The sequence below is a fragment of the Chamaea fasciata genome, unplaced genomic scaffold (genome assembly GCF_029207755.1).
Source record: "Chamaea fasciata isolate MVZ Bird 193981 ecotype frontalis unplaced genomic scaffold, bChaFas1.0.hap1 SCAF_20, whole genome shotgun sequence".
NCBI classification, from domain to species: Eukaryota; Metazoa; Chordata; class Aves; order Passeriformes; family Sylviidae; genus Chamaea; species Chamaea fasciata.
In genome coordinates, this window is record NW_027094105.1 from 391529 (window position 1) to 405664 (window position 14136).

The window sequence follows — 14136 nt, forward strand, 5'->3', positions numbered from 1 at the left end:
GTGCTCTGTGCTCGAGCCGTCGGGGCTGCGGCCGGACGCGCCCGGTGATTGGCCGGCCGGGGAGTGCCGGGAGCGCCGGCCGGAAGTGGCGCGGCGGGGCGGGGGCAGGGGACCGCCGAGGTGCGGGGGGGGACAGCGGGGACACCAGGCACGGCACGGGGGGAACAGCGGCCATGGGGGACGCCGGGGAAACCGGGCACGGCACGGGGGGGGGCACTGACCGCGGGGGGCACCAGGGCACCGGGCACGTCATGAAGGGAGCAGCGGGCAAGGCTCGGGGGGGCCGTGGGCCCTCGGTGGGTGCGGGTGCCCGGTCCCGGCCTGACACCAGCACCCTGCTCGGTTGCAGGCGCGGCGGCAGAATGACACGATGGACGCGGGCTGCCCCCGGCTCCCAGACACCGTCCTGTTCGAGATCTTTCTGTACCTGGACCACGCCGACGTGCTCTCGGTGGGGCTCGTCTGCCAGCAGTGGCGCGCCGTGGCCCGCGACGAATTTCTGTGGAAGGAGCTTTTCTACCGCTACTACCGTGTGTCCCGGGATGTGCCGCGGCACCCAGGTGCGCTCCGGGGCGCGGGGCTGATCCAGGGGGGCGGCATCTGCCGTGAACCCCAGACGAAGTCTGCGCTGCCGTCGCTCTGCCCTCTGCCGCCGCTGTCGGGGCGGTGGAGCCGCTGATCCTCGTCGCCTCAGCTGTGTCACAGCGTCATGGGCTGAAGATGTGCACAGGAAGGCCCAGACCCTTCAGAAATGAGGGTCAAAGGGCTGGAAATGCTTTGCCTCTCCCTTTTTTTCACAGGAAGGAGGTTTCTGAGCTCTCTAGGTAGTTGCTGTCTGTGTCTGCTGTCCAGGAAGAGCCTGGTAGTCGCACTGAGTCACCGCACGCTGCTGCATACCAGCCTGCATGGGATCTGTGGAATCACTGCTGGCTTGGCCTTTCTGGGACTTGGCAGCCCCCCTGCTACAGCTCTGTCCTTTCTCCAGCTGGACCAGTCACTGCCACAAGCACCGTTGGCTGCTCCCAGGGGCCGGGCTGTGCAGGGACATCTGTGCCTGTCTGGGGGATGTGTGGCCCTGTGACAGCACTGGGGACATATGCTGAGTCAGCAGCTGCCCCACAGCACCAGGACAGGTTGGACTTGATCTGGGCTAACAGCAGGAACTGACAGAGCCTGGCAGGGCTGTCCCTGGCCAAGCTGTCAGAAGGCTTGGAGATGGCAGTCTTGTGGTCACAGCTCTGATCCTTGCTGAGCATCCAGTGCTGGAAGCAGTTTGGAGCAGTCTGGAAGGATGACCCAGCTAAGTCACAGTAGCTGGGACCTGGCAGCAGGAGCCCTTGCTGCCCAGGGGGTTTCTCTCCAAGCTGCCCATTCCCAGTGTGTTGCAGGGCATGGGAGGGCTGTACAGGGGGCCCGCAGCTGTGGCTGAGAGAGCTGGATCCTGGGTTGTGAGTTGCAGTGTCTACAGAAGGGCAGGAAGAAATGCCAAGGCCCAGGCAGTGGGAGGTGATCTCCTTACAGCAGGAGCACCACTGCAGACAGGCTCTGGGAGGAGGTGGATGTCGATGGGATTCTTCCAGGCTATGTGACTTTGCCCTTGCAGACCCTGGGAGCTCCATGGGGCTGAGGATGTTCTCTTTAGGGTTTTTCTGAAGCCTTTGGACCAGGCTCATTCCCTCCTAGCCTCCTGGAGCTGCTTAGTCAGCTTGCCTGCCCTGTTCTTGAGCACTAATTAGGATCAAGCAGTTGGTGTAGCTCAGTAACATATTCAGGCACCTCCCTGGCCGCTGGAGCTGTGGGCACCCTGCACAAGGCAGCAGGACAGGGACAGCCTGACAGGCGTGGGAAGGAGCTGGAACATGATTTTGGGGAATACCTCTGCCAGCCTGGTTGCCCTGGGCAGTCCCATGGTTAGAGGACTGGTATCCACTGGGTCTGTAAGGTGAAACGTTGGCTTTGCTTGGCCAAATGGGGCCTGCTCAGGCATTTCCCAGCCAGATAGGCTGGGACCAGGAGGTTCAGAGGGGGTTCAAGTGCCCAGCCTTGAGTAGCAGTGGGATGTGCTGGCAGTAAGCTGGTCCCTGTCTGCAGGAGCAGGTGCCTCCTGGGCTGCACCGTGTTCCTAAAAATCCTTCAGTGCTGTTTAGTCACTAGGAAAGTTGGCCCTTATCCATATACATGTCTAATCTGCTTCTCTGGGATTTGCTGCTTCAAGAAATCTGTAGGCTGCCTGCCCAGGCCCTTCATTAAGAATCTTCTTTATTTGTCTTTTATTGTCTATCTGTAAGACTCCCATGAGTGTGCCCAGCTTCTGTTCTTCTCTCTCATTTTTTTCAAGTCTCTTACCTCATGGAGATGGTTTTTCCCAGGTCCCAGACCCTTTCTGGAGCCATCTTAATTCTGTGTTAGACAAGACAAAGATAATCAGTGCAGAGCTGGGTACGGTGAGGAGCAGCTTCCCAGCTTCCCGCTTGTCCCACCTGGTTGATTCGGTTGTGCTGGAGCATGTGTTCCTTCTCAGGACTGTTTTGTCCTGAGCAAGGTTTTGGTCTGACAGCCAGTGCCTCTGCCTGGGCTGTTCAGTGGGGGTTGTGCTGGTTTGGAAGGCAGAGCTGTGGTGTGGAGCAGCGTGTGTACTGGAAGAAAGGGGGTTTTGTGTAGGAGTAGGGAAGCTGCTGAGGAAAATGCTGAGGTCTGGTAGCTGAGCTGCAGCCCTGAGTTGGTGTCCCAGCAGAGCTCCTGGCCTTGGCTCACAGGAGCCAGGATTTTTTTATTAAAGCTTGATGCCATGTTTAACCCAGCTCTGCTTCCCTCCACTCACACTCCTGTCCTGTGTCTCTGCTCTGTGCTGCAGGTGCTGTCTCCTGGTATGATGAGTTCCAGAGGCTCTACGACACCATCCCTTGTGTGGAGGTGCAGGCCCTGAAGGAGCATAATGACCAAGTTTTGCACCTGAGCTTCTCCCACTCTGGCTGCCTGTTTGCATCATGCTCCAAAGACTGCACGGTCAAGGTAAAGTGGTAGGTGCCTTGCCCAGTCCTTGCAGCCTTGGTCCAGTGGGGCTTAGCCCTGAGAGCAGCCTTTGGGAAGTCTGTGGAGAGGTTTGACCAGATATCCCTGGACTTGGGCTGGTTCCTGCAGGTGCTGAGCTGTCTTCTAAGCCATAGAACTAATGACTCTTGCAAATGTAGCCTTGAGGGCTGTAGATTCCAGCTCCAGCCTCAATGTGTGTGGAGGTGGCCAAGGTGCTTTGCTTTCTAGGTGCAGATCAGTGCCCTGTTCTGCCCTGGGTCTGAGGAAGACTGGGGAGATAATGATCCACTGCAGTGGATCTTGTCTTGCCTGGGTGGTTGTATTGGGAGGAATCTGTCTGAACATTCTAGAAACCCAGCACCATTCACTGCCTGAGCACCCTCTCCTCTGGCCAGTGGACCAGCAGTTCTCCATTTAGCCCCTCTCCATTTTCTGTCAGGGGAATGGACAGGGATATGGTGAGTGGGAGGCAGTTCAATGGGGTTTTTGATACTGTTCGTTTTTCCTGTTCTGGTGAGTACTGGCGGAACAGTTAAAGCAGAACCACTCTCAGGCTTCTCAACAGCTTCCTGACTGTCTGTCTCTCTGTAGATCTGGAGCAACGAGCTGGACATCTCCCTGCAGCACAGCTCCAACATGAGGCCATACAACTGGAGCTACACCCAGTTCTCCCAGTTCAATTCTGATGACTCCCTCCTGCTGGTATCTGGTGTCTTTGTGGGGCCTCACAACTCCTCTTCAGGGGAGATTGCTGTGATCAGCATGGGTAAGTGGGGCTTCCCTGAGGCATATGAGTGCTGGGTGAGGGGGTTCCCTTCTTCTTGGATTTGCAGTAGCCTTGCCTCAGCTTGTTCTGACTACTGAGCTAAGGGGTTCCAATCACAGTTCCAGAGGGGAAACCTCACAGACAGCCTTAACTCTGTTCAGATCACTACAGCAGCACCTCAAGGCAGTGTGTCATGTATTTAGCCTCACTTCTAAGTGCTAGTCTGGGCAAGGGTTATCCACATCACTCATCTTGAATCCCCTGCCTCTGGCATATGTGGTGCTTGCCACAGAGCTTCAGAAACCCAGAATGGTTTGGGTTGAAAGAGACCTTAAAGCTCATCTCATTCCAACCCCTGTCGTGGGCAGGGACACCTTCCACTCTCCCAGGTTGCTCAAAGCCTCATCCAGGCTGGCCTGGGATGCTTCCAGGGATCCAGCGGCCACCAGAGCTTCTCTGGGCACCCTGTGACAGGGCCTCCCCAATGTCACAGGGAGCAATTTCCCCTCACTATCCCATCTATCCCTGCCTTCTGGCAGCAGGAAGCCATTCCCCCTTGTCCTGTCCCTCCATCCCTTGCCCCAGGTTCCTCTCCAGTTCTCCTGGACCCTTTTAGTCACTGGAAGGGGCTCTAAGGTCTTCCCAGAGCCTTCTCTTCTCCAGGCTGGACACATTCAGCTCTCTCAGCCCATCTCCAGAGGAGAGTGGCTGGATCTAGCCCTTAGATCACCTTTGTGGCCCTAGTCTCAAGGTTAGGTCTCACAGGGCTTTCTGAGGTGTCACCTGAGCCTCTTTCACTTCTGCTGCAGCTCTGTATATGAGGCTTATCCCCACTGTGTTATCTCACCATCTTTGTGCAGAGTCTCACAGTACCAGCAATCAGGAGTGTAGCAGGAATCAGGAGTGCACACCTGCCTTGGCTGGAGAGGCCCCAAGCCCCAGGGGTGGGAAGGAAATTCTGTTTGTGTGTAACTCGTTCTTGTCCCCAGGGCCTGCTCTGGGCCTCGCTCAGGGAAGGGGTGGGAGGTTGGATTGCTCTGTGCTCTGGCTCTGGGCACTGCCCTGTTATTTTGGTTTCCTTTGTGCAAGGTATCATCACACATCTCTGCAGAAAAGAGAAATAATCTGTCTCTGTAGCCGTGGCTGGGAGCTGGGTGGGGGTTGGCCTCTCCTACAGAGACCTGGATCCACTTCTCCTGTCCCACATGGTTTCTCCAGGGCTCTTGCTGGAAATCACTGCCTCATGTTTCCCTTTTAGAAAACTTCACGCTGCTTTCCAGGGTGAGGAATAAGCCCTATGATGTGTTTGGCTGCTGGCTGAATGAAACCAACTTGATATCAGGCAATCTGCATCGGATTGGGCGCATAACCTCCTGCTCAGTGCTGTGGCTGAACAATGCTTTCCAGGTGAGCTGCCGTCCTTCCAGCTTCACAGGCAGCGCAGCTTCCTGCTGGCTCCTGGGGGAGGGAATGCTGTAGGGAAGGATGGCTCAATCCTCCTGTCCTCCCTGTTTGTCTCCTCTGACTTGCCCTCAGGATCCTGAGCTTGAGGCAACCCTTGTATGAGGTTTCTCCACGCTCGGTGTTGTGGTACTCACTACAATATTCTAACTCTGCCCTCAGATCTTATTAACTTTTGCCACATTAATCAGGCTGAGGAGTTGACTGCAGTGCTCCACAGCGTGCATTGCCCAACAACAGGGCTGCTGAGGTCCTTGATAGTCTGAAGCTGGGCCTGGGACTGCTGTAGCCTGGCGCGTGTCCCAGCAATGGCCTTTCTCCCACTTGGTAGCTCAGGGTGTCCTTGGGAGTTGGAGGCTGAGCTCAGCCCTGCCTGGCCTTGCTGAGGTTTCTTGGGCCAGCTGCTGTCTCTGATTCTGTGGTGAGACTCAGAGAGCTGAGTGTGCTGGCCTCAAACTGCTCGTTCAGTCCCTGGCACTTGGGCTGCTCAGTTGTGTTCCCCATGCTTTGCATCTGTTTCACTGTCACACCTGCACATCCCCATGGTTTGTGATTTTAACAAGATGCTGACCCCAGGTAAAATCCTCCGGTAGCAGAGACCTTCCCACAGCCACATCTCTGTGCTACACTGAGGCACTATCGCAGCATTACCCTTTCCATCATCCCTGAGAGGATAGGAAGGACCTTGCCCATAACAGGGGTGTGGTAGTACAGCTGCAGGCTGGGAACAGTGAGATGGAGAGGGACCTGCTCTGTGTGTCTGGAGCAGATGTCAAGCTGCCCCTGCTGAGGGGTACAAGCACACTCCAGGAGCACAGGGATTCTCTGTCACTGCTGCTGTGGGCCAGAGGGATCCCACTTCATGCCTATCACAGAGGCCTGTTCCTGAAATCCTTGTCGATCATAGAATGTTGAGTATCCTGAGGTGGATGGGCCCCACAAGGATCAAGTCCAGCTCCTGGCCCTGCACTGTAAAGCACCAGGTAGCACCTGCTGATGACCTCATGGTATGGTGGCAGCAGGGCTTCCCAGCTGCTGTGCTTCCTTGCTCCACTGCTGCCTGCCTGCAGGAATGTTTTCTCTTGTTCTGTCTCTATCCAGGATAGGAAGGAGCTCAGTAGCGCTGGCAAGCCTGGGGCCTGTTCTTGTGTCAGTGCCCCACACATACTGTGAAGGGATCTGTGTGGGCTGGTGCTGCACTAGCTCAGGTCCTGGTTTGAGCTGTAGGAGTGATGTTGGGTGGTTCCTGCTCACTTCTCCCCTCTGCTTGCAGGGCATTGAGTCTGAGAACGTGAATGTAGTGAAGAGACTGTTCAAAATCCAGAACCTGAATGCTAGCACCATCCGGACTGTGATGGTGGCTGACTGCAGCCGGTACGATTCCCCGGATCTGCTCCTGGACTATGAGGAGCAGCTCGCTGCTTCCTCCTCCTGCCCAGTCTTTGATCTCGGCAGTGACAGCGAGGAAGAAGAGGCCAAGCCTAAGCTGCCTCTGGAGCCAGCCATACAGGAATTGCCAGATGCCGGGGGCGTGCCAGCAGAGCATGGGCTGCAGCAGCTCTTTGATGATATCATGGAGGGCCGCATGAGGCCTGCCATGACCGAGACAGAGCTGGAGACAAAGGTGGCTGAGCTGTTTGTGCGCAACAGAACTAAACCACCTGAGCCAAACCTGCTCCCCACAGACAGCAGCAGCAAGACAAAGTACTTGATCTTCACCACAGGATGCCTCACCTACTCTCCACACCAGATAGGTAAGGCTGGGTCTGAGCTTGAGGCAGCTGGGGCTCCCTGGGGGCCTGGGCTGCAGCTGCATTTGGGATTTGGGTTGGGAAAAGACCTGGTCTCTTTTCTGCCTGTTTGTGAGGTGTGAGCTGCAGTTTGCTCTGGGTTCTGAGAGGTCCCATCAGTGAGGGGAATTCTACTTCCTCTACTTGCCTGAGGGTTGTTTTGTTGCTGCCAGCATGATGTGTGGCCAAAGTCATGGCAAAGGCTGAGCAGAAAAGCAAGAAGGAGCTTCTGGTTAAGGACACCAGCCATGAGCAGCAGTGGGTGCAGGGGCAGGGCAGCAGTTGCCCTGGAGGAGTGTGTGGAGGCACCTTTGGTCCTGTTCTCTTACGGGAGTAGACGGCATCAGGGCAAGCTTGGTCTGACCAGCATGGAGTTGATATGTGAGTCACTTGTGCAGTGCCCTTGCCCCTTGCCTGCCTTCCCCTCTGCCATGGGTGGGACCTTAGGTGTGTGTCCAGCCTCAGTGAGACACTTGGACTGGGAAAGTTTCCAAGGGGATTACTCACTGCCCCAGCCAGCGTTTGTGTGGTGAGCGATGCTGGGCAGGTTGCAGCCTCCTCCATTGTACCAGTGGGGTACAATGGGCCGTGGGTGCAGCATGTGCCAGGCCATGGCTGGTGATCTTGTCCTGTGTTAGGATGTCCCGTGCTCTCACCTGGGGCGCTCCTGTTAAGGCAACAGGTCTGAATTTAAATTCAGGCAGAGCCTGAATTTACAGGAAGTCCTGTGGGAAACTCCTCAGCAGGGAGCAGGAGCAGGTAGACTGGCTGTTTCCCCAAGAGACCCTAAAGCTGGCAGAGAGGTAGAAAGGAGCAGGAGTGTGGGGAAGGAGGGAGCTGCTCCCAGACAAGACTGCTGTGAAGCCACCCTGTTTCAGTTCCTTTCACTGCTCACACAGTTACAGCCTTGCTTCCTTGCTCTCCTGACTTTCCCATGACATGGCCCTGCACCAGTACAGCCCAGTAAGGTGGGGTTTCCAGAGCTGTAAGCAGCTTAGTCTTTGCCCACCTCAGTTAGGAATATGACCTGGACTGAATGAGCTCTGCTCCATCTCCTGCCTGTGGGCTGGGTTTGCAGGCAGCCATGGTGACTCAGCCCTGGGCTGGGCTGAGCCAAGGCCACCTTGCAGACTGCAACCTGCCACACACCAAGGCAGAGCCTTTGGGCTCCTGAATTCCTCTGCAGCCTCCCAGGGCTGAGGGATTTGCGTGATGCCTTTCAACTCTGTGACTCCCTGGCTGGCAGCCAGCATTTGCAGTACAGGCTGCTGCTTGGAGGGCTGGACCCTGGCTAAGTTCCTGTCCCACCATGAGTCACTGCAGTGTTGTTTGCCCCTTGGTTTGTGTGCAGAACTGGCCCTGTGCACCTGCTCTGTGCCCGCAGGACCTAAAGGAGCTCACTCTGTGCTCAGCTCCCACTCTATGCAGTGCTGTTCCAGCCTGAAATCCTTGAGTTCCCGTTTCTCATGCTGGTTCCAGGTTGAGCAGACTCATGTGTGTCTGAGTTTGGAACGAGGAGCATGGTGCTGTGGAAGTGAGGATGAAGATGCTGGTGAGCAGCACCAGTGGGGTGGAAGAGCACCAGTCCTGTCCCAAAGGTCCCAGACTCAGGGGGAGAGATATTGGGAATGGCCTTAGACTTGAGCTGTAGTGGGGTGTCACCTGTGTCTTGTTGGGCTGCAAGAGAGGGCTAAAGTCAAAGGTGGCGTTAGCAATTCCTGCAGAGGGGCAGTGGGATGGCCCGGACCACCTTCCAGCTCCCCCTGGATCTGCTGAGGATGAAACCTGTGTGTGTGTGTTCAGGAGCTACTGAGGCTCACTGGTCCTCCAGAAAGTCGTTGGGGATGGACCATTAGTGGAGCTGTTGGTGTTTTGGACCTCTGCAGAGCTGGAAGGGGACAGGGCTTGACCCATCACTTGGCTCATTTAGTCAGGAGGTTCAGAAGCTACAAAGCACTTCAGCACAGTTTGCCTTTAAATGTCTGTTCTTTGAGCTTTCTGGGACAGATCCCCACCTGAACTTGACAGTGTCAGGGGAAAACCCTGCCACAGCCAGGGCATCTGCTGGGCTGCTCCAGGCTGGCTACTGCAGAGAAAGGGCCCAGCCTAGGGAATCATTTAGGAGGAAAACCCTTCTACAGCTAGCCTGTCTCCTGGGCCAGTGCAGCTTTCCATGTGCTCCAGAGATGAGCTGAGGCAAGGTTTGATGGTACCCACAGATACTGGGATATCCCTGTCTGGGGTTAGATGTGCCAGGACATTGCTCATGGGCAAGGTTCTGGCCCAAAGCCCACCTGAAGAGCTGAAGGAGCCTGGCCAGGATAGCAGCCCTGTCCCAGACCTTGCCCAGCAAGCTGGTTCTCCTTTCTTAGCCACACTAACGGAAGACCCTCCCTAAGCCTGGGACCTCCCCCAACCCTGCTGGCAGCAGCCTGTGGAACTGCCTCCCTCTGCTTTCTGTTCCACAGGGATTAAAAGGATCCTACCCCATCAGATGACCACCGCAGGGCCGGTGCTGGGGGAGGAACGGCGCTCAGATGAGTTCTTCGACTCCCTGGATCATGTCATCGACATCCATGGGCACATCATTGGCATGGGCCTCTCCCCTGACCACCGGTGAGCACAGTGGGCTTCAGCAACTGCCAGGGTGGGCAAGAGCTGCTCAAGGGCTCAGTGGGGTGACCAGGACATGAAGTGACTGTGGTGGATGGATTGGGTGCCTGCTGAGCCAGGTGCTAATGGTGTGTTACTGCTAAGCATCGCCCCCAGCCGTGGCAGGAATGTGTTCCTGAGCCAGCTCAGGACAGGGTGGCTCCTTCTGAGAGTGGAGGAGCTGCCCACACCAATGTGTCTTGTTCCTGAGGTAGATCATCCATAGAATCCTACGATGGTTTGTGTTGGAAGGTAGCTTAAAAACCATCTAATGCTCACCCTTCTGCCATGGGCAGGGCCAACTTCCACTCTCCCAGGTTGCTCCAAGCTCTGTCCATTTGCTTTGAACACTGCCAGGGATCCAGGGGCAGCCACAGCTTCTCTGGGCAACCTGTGCCAGGGCCTCCCCAACCTCACAGGAAAGGATTTCTTCCCAATATCCCATCTATCCCTGCCCTCTGGTAGTGGGAAGCCATTCCTCCTTGTCCTGTCCCTCCATCCCTTGTCCCAGATTTGTCTCCAGCTCTTTTGGAGCCCCTTCAGGCACTGGAAGGGGCTCTAAGATCTCCTTGGATCTTTCTCTTTTCCAAGCTGAACAGCCCCAGCCTGGCATCAGACCAGAGAGGCTCCAGCCCTTGGAGCATCTCAGTGGCCTTCTCTGGACTCCAGCATCTCCACATCCTTCTTGTGTTGGGTTCCCAGAGCTCTCTTGGAGGCAGCTCTCAGGTGGGATCTCACATGAATGGAGCAGGGGACAGAGTCCCCCTTCAGATGCTGCCCAGAAGACACCCCCATCCTTAAAGATAGTTTTAATGAGATTAGACAGGTGTGACCTAACCCCTAGAATCACCTTTCAGGTGTGGTGGTCCTTTCCAGACATGGTCAGGAGTGTTCCAGTAGCCTATTCCCTGTTTCATCCTGGATTGCAGTGAGCTGGGCTGCAGGCTCCATCCCTGCTGTTCCAGGGGGCTCTGTGAACCCTGGTGCAGTGTAGGTAATCCATCCCTGCCCTCCCCAAGGTACCTGTACGTGAACAGCCGAGCCTGGCCACGGGACTGCGTCATCTCAGATCCGATGCAGCCACCTCCCATTGCTGAGGAGATCGACCTGCACGTGTTCGACCTGAAGACCATGAAGGAGGTGAAGCGAGCGCTGCGCGCACACCGGGCCTACACACCCAACGAGGAGTGCTTCTTCATCTTCTTGGATGTCAGCAGGGACTTTGTAGCGAGGTGAGGGGGTGGGCAGGATCCTGATCCTGCATCTGGGAAGGCTGGGGCTGTTGCTATGGGATGGCCGGGTGAGCAGAACACCCGCGTGTGTTGGGAGCAGAGCAGGGAATGGAATTGGAAAGAACAGATGGACTGACTTGGAAAGTGCTGCTAGAGGGTGGCTGCCCTGGTCCTGCTGTAAATATCCTGCTGTAAATCCCTGCAGAAAGGGTAAATCTGGGGCTGTGGTATGTTTGGTGGTAGGTGACAAATGCCATTCTTGGGTGCAGGTGCTGTGGGGTGAGCTGAGGGGCCCTGGATCCCAGAGGGAGCTGCCTGTGCAGGATGAAGCTCATGGAGACAGGGGCTTGGATACCCTCTGCTCCTATCCCTGCGGAAGGATGGGGGTGGGAAGGGCAGGGTGTTGGGGCTGCTGAGCTACACTGGAACCAGTGGGGCACCCTGACCACTGTTTCCACTCCAGTGGGGCAGAGGATCGACATGGCTACATCTGGGACCGGCACTACAACATCTGCCTGGCCAAGCTGCAGCATGACAATGTGGTGAACTCAGTGGCATTCAGCCCAGTGGAGCAGGAGCTGCTGCTGACAGCCAGTGATGACACCACCATCAAGGTGTGGCGGTCGCCACGGGCCGTGCGCATCCGGCAGGCCAGGAGGCCCCGGCCCAGGAAACTGCTCTTCTCCTGGCTCATGAACCAGAAAAGCTGAACCCAGGTACATCTGCTCCTGCAGCTTTCTCACTGCAGCACCTCCTGAGCTCACAGAGCCCTGAGTCCTGCACAGAGATGAGCTCTAGGCACACAAATCCTATGGCTGAGCTAGGAGGGACCCTGGCAGCGGGAATCGCCTCCTCCTTGAAGCACTGCCTTCAGACAGGACATAAGAGCTACGGCCTTGCTGTGCGTCTCTTGGGCAGCAGCTGAGCTGGTCACTGCAGGGTGGGCTCCCACAGCTTCTCACCAGCATTGCTACTGGGGCATAGCTCTCTGGGCGAGCTCTGGGCTCAGGGGACACTGAGGCATGTCCAGTGTGGGTCTGTGTGAGCTGGGGACATGGCCAGCTCCACTGGGAGCCACCAGCTGCAGAGTGCTTGGCAGGAGCCATGGTGCAGCTGCGCTGCCTGACTGCAGGACTCTCTTAATATTGGCATTTTATTAATGTGTGTTTGTCCCAAAGCTCCACAGGCAACTTGTCTGGCTGCTGGGGAATGTCAAGTGCCTCTTTCCCATGGCACCTCTGCCTGGGAGGGCAGCAGGAACTGGGGGCAGTAAGGGGGTGGCAGGGCCAGGGCTGGGAGCCTGACTGGCCCCAGGGTCTGAGTATTGATATTGCCAGTTTCCAAACTTGGGAAGGGGGAGGGCTGGTGGTCACATGGTGCTGGCTTTGCCTCTGTCTTCCTCTGAGTAGCACTTCAATAAGCTATGGATCGGGAACGTATTTATTGTGGGGGATCTGCTGTCCCTTTCTGGGGTACCCATGAGGACAGCTTACCTCCTGCCCATGCTACGCAATTGTGGCACTTTAGATTCTCTTGGTATGTTCTCTGTGAATAGGTGTAGGCACCCATGGGTGCTGCAGGTATTCATTCACCTGCAGGTGATGGGGACAGAGCCCTACTGCCTGCAGTGACAGCTGAATAAGCTCCCTGTCCATGGGGCTGACCCGCCATGGAAGGGGTTAGCTCCTCCAGGACCCCACAGGCACTGGGGATGGTCACTTGGAGTTATTACAGGCTCAGTGGTGTTCACTGTCTGTCCCTTGAGCTTCTCTCCCTGTAGCAGGTACCCAAATGTCAGAGTCTAAAATTAAGCTTCTGATCTTGACCCTGATGGGGCCCCGAGGAGCTGCTGTTGCTCCTGGAAGCAGGGCTGGGAAGGAGCTGCAGGGGGAGGCATTTTGGGCCCCTCCTGGAAGCCCCAGGGCAGGTGCCTGTGCCATGCCCAATCTGGGGTTGCTGATAGACCTGATGGAGGTGGCAGCTCCTGTCACAATGGCACTGATGGCTTCAGCAGCCTCTGCAGTAGGAGGGTTGGCACCTGTCTCCTGCTGTGCCCCAGCTTCATACAAAACCCCCTAACTCAGGTTTTCTGTCATGAAATGAGGGGTTCCTTCATGTGTGTGCACACAGGCTCCACATCCCGCTCTGTCCAGTCACACAGCGAAGGAACAGCCTCTCCCTCCTCCCCCAACTGTGAACTCTCCCGCCCGTGGCTCAGTGCAGCAGCGTGCAAGGCACTGAGCTGTTGTTTGTACTGAGTTTTGCTCTTCACTCTGGCATTGAATAAATACTCTGCTAAAGCATCTCTGCAATGTGAGCTTGTTTTTCCGAGCACTGCTCTGCTAAGGCAGAGCCGAGTCCAGGACTGTCACAGAGCTGGGCTGGGGCGCTGCAGGAGCTGCTGCCCAGCCTGTGGTTACCTTCCCTGGGCTGGGTAGTGCGGGTAGAGCAGCAAGTGTCCATCACAGCCAGGGCTGAACACTGCAGGCTCCAGGACAAGCTAGGGGCTGGCTCCCTCGTGGATTTATACTTTTCCAAGCACTAACAAGCACGGAACAGGTAAGCAGAGCCAGCCAGTGCTGTTTGGCATTCCTGTGCCACAGCAGCCTCCTGAGCTGCAATGCCACAGTCCTCTCATTGCCCTCTGCATCTCCCTGGTGCAGCAGATGCTGTGGTACAAAGGGGGTCTGGGGGCTTCCCAGAGGGGACGGGTGCCCATGGTCATCCCTTGTGTTTGTTTCTTTCACACACAATGAGTGGAGGCCAGCAGGCTGCTGCCCCCACACGTGTTTAGTCCCTCCCTGGGCTGGTGCTGCAGCTTGGGGAGGGGCTGGCATCCTGGAGGCACTGGGCTCCCAACAGCAGCGAGGGAAAAGCAGCCTGTTCTGGAGGAGCTCAGAGCTGTTACAACTCAGGAACAGGAGTATTGGGTTTGCCTTAGCAGCAGCAGAACCACTGGAACCACTGACCCAGCACTGCTGCATTGGCTCCCACTGGCGCTCCAGCAGCCAGACTCCAGCTCTTTGCTTCCCATTACAGCCCCCCTGTTCCCTCCTTGTTTGGGAGGCAGGAGCTTGTTGCAGGGAGGCAGGAGCTGGGGAGAGTTCCCAGCACAGAAATAATCCCCCAGCACAGAAACCCCCAACCCCGAGGCAATCCTCCCCCATGCTGTGCCCAGCATCCCCTGGCTCATACACAGTGA

General features: G+C 56.6%; 1 protein-coding gene across 3 annotated transcripts; it reads left to right on the plus strand.

The window, feature by feature from the left end:
• Nucleotides 1-81: 81 nt before the first annotated feature.
• FBXW5 (F-box and WD repeat domain containing 5) lies at nucleotides 82-13237 on the plus strand. Of its 3 annotated transcripts, none has more exons than XM_066201323.1 (10): nucleotides 82-120; nucleotides 350-560; nucleotides 2855-3012; nucleotides 3625-3799; nucleotides 5058-5206; nucleotides 6534-7014; nucleotides 9519-9666; nucleotides 10722-10934; nucleotides 11398-11650; nucleotides 13065-13237. In XM_066201323.1, the coding sequence occupies exons 2-9, from the start codon at nucleotides 371-373 to the stop codon at nucleotides 11642-11644; spliced, it is 1761 nt and encodes a 586-aa protein (XP_066057420.1). In that variant the 5' UTR covers nucleotides 82-120; nucleotides 350-370; the 3' UTR covers nucleotides 11645-11650; nucleotides 13065-13237. The 3 variants fall into 3 exon arrangements, with proteins under 3 accessions (XP_066057420.1, XP_066057422.1, XP_066057423.1); XM_066201325.1 differs by lacking the exon at nucleotides 82-120 and adding an exon at nucleotides 131-148; XM_066201326.1 differs by lacking the exons at nucleotides 82-120; nucleotides 350-560 and having other exon boundaries at nucleotides 2893-3020.
• The last annotated feature ends 899 nt before the right edge of the window (nucleotides 13238-14136 follow it).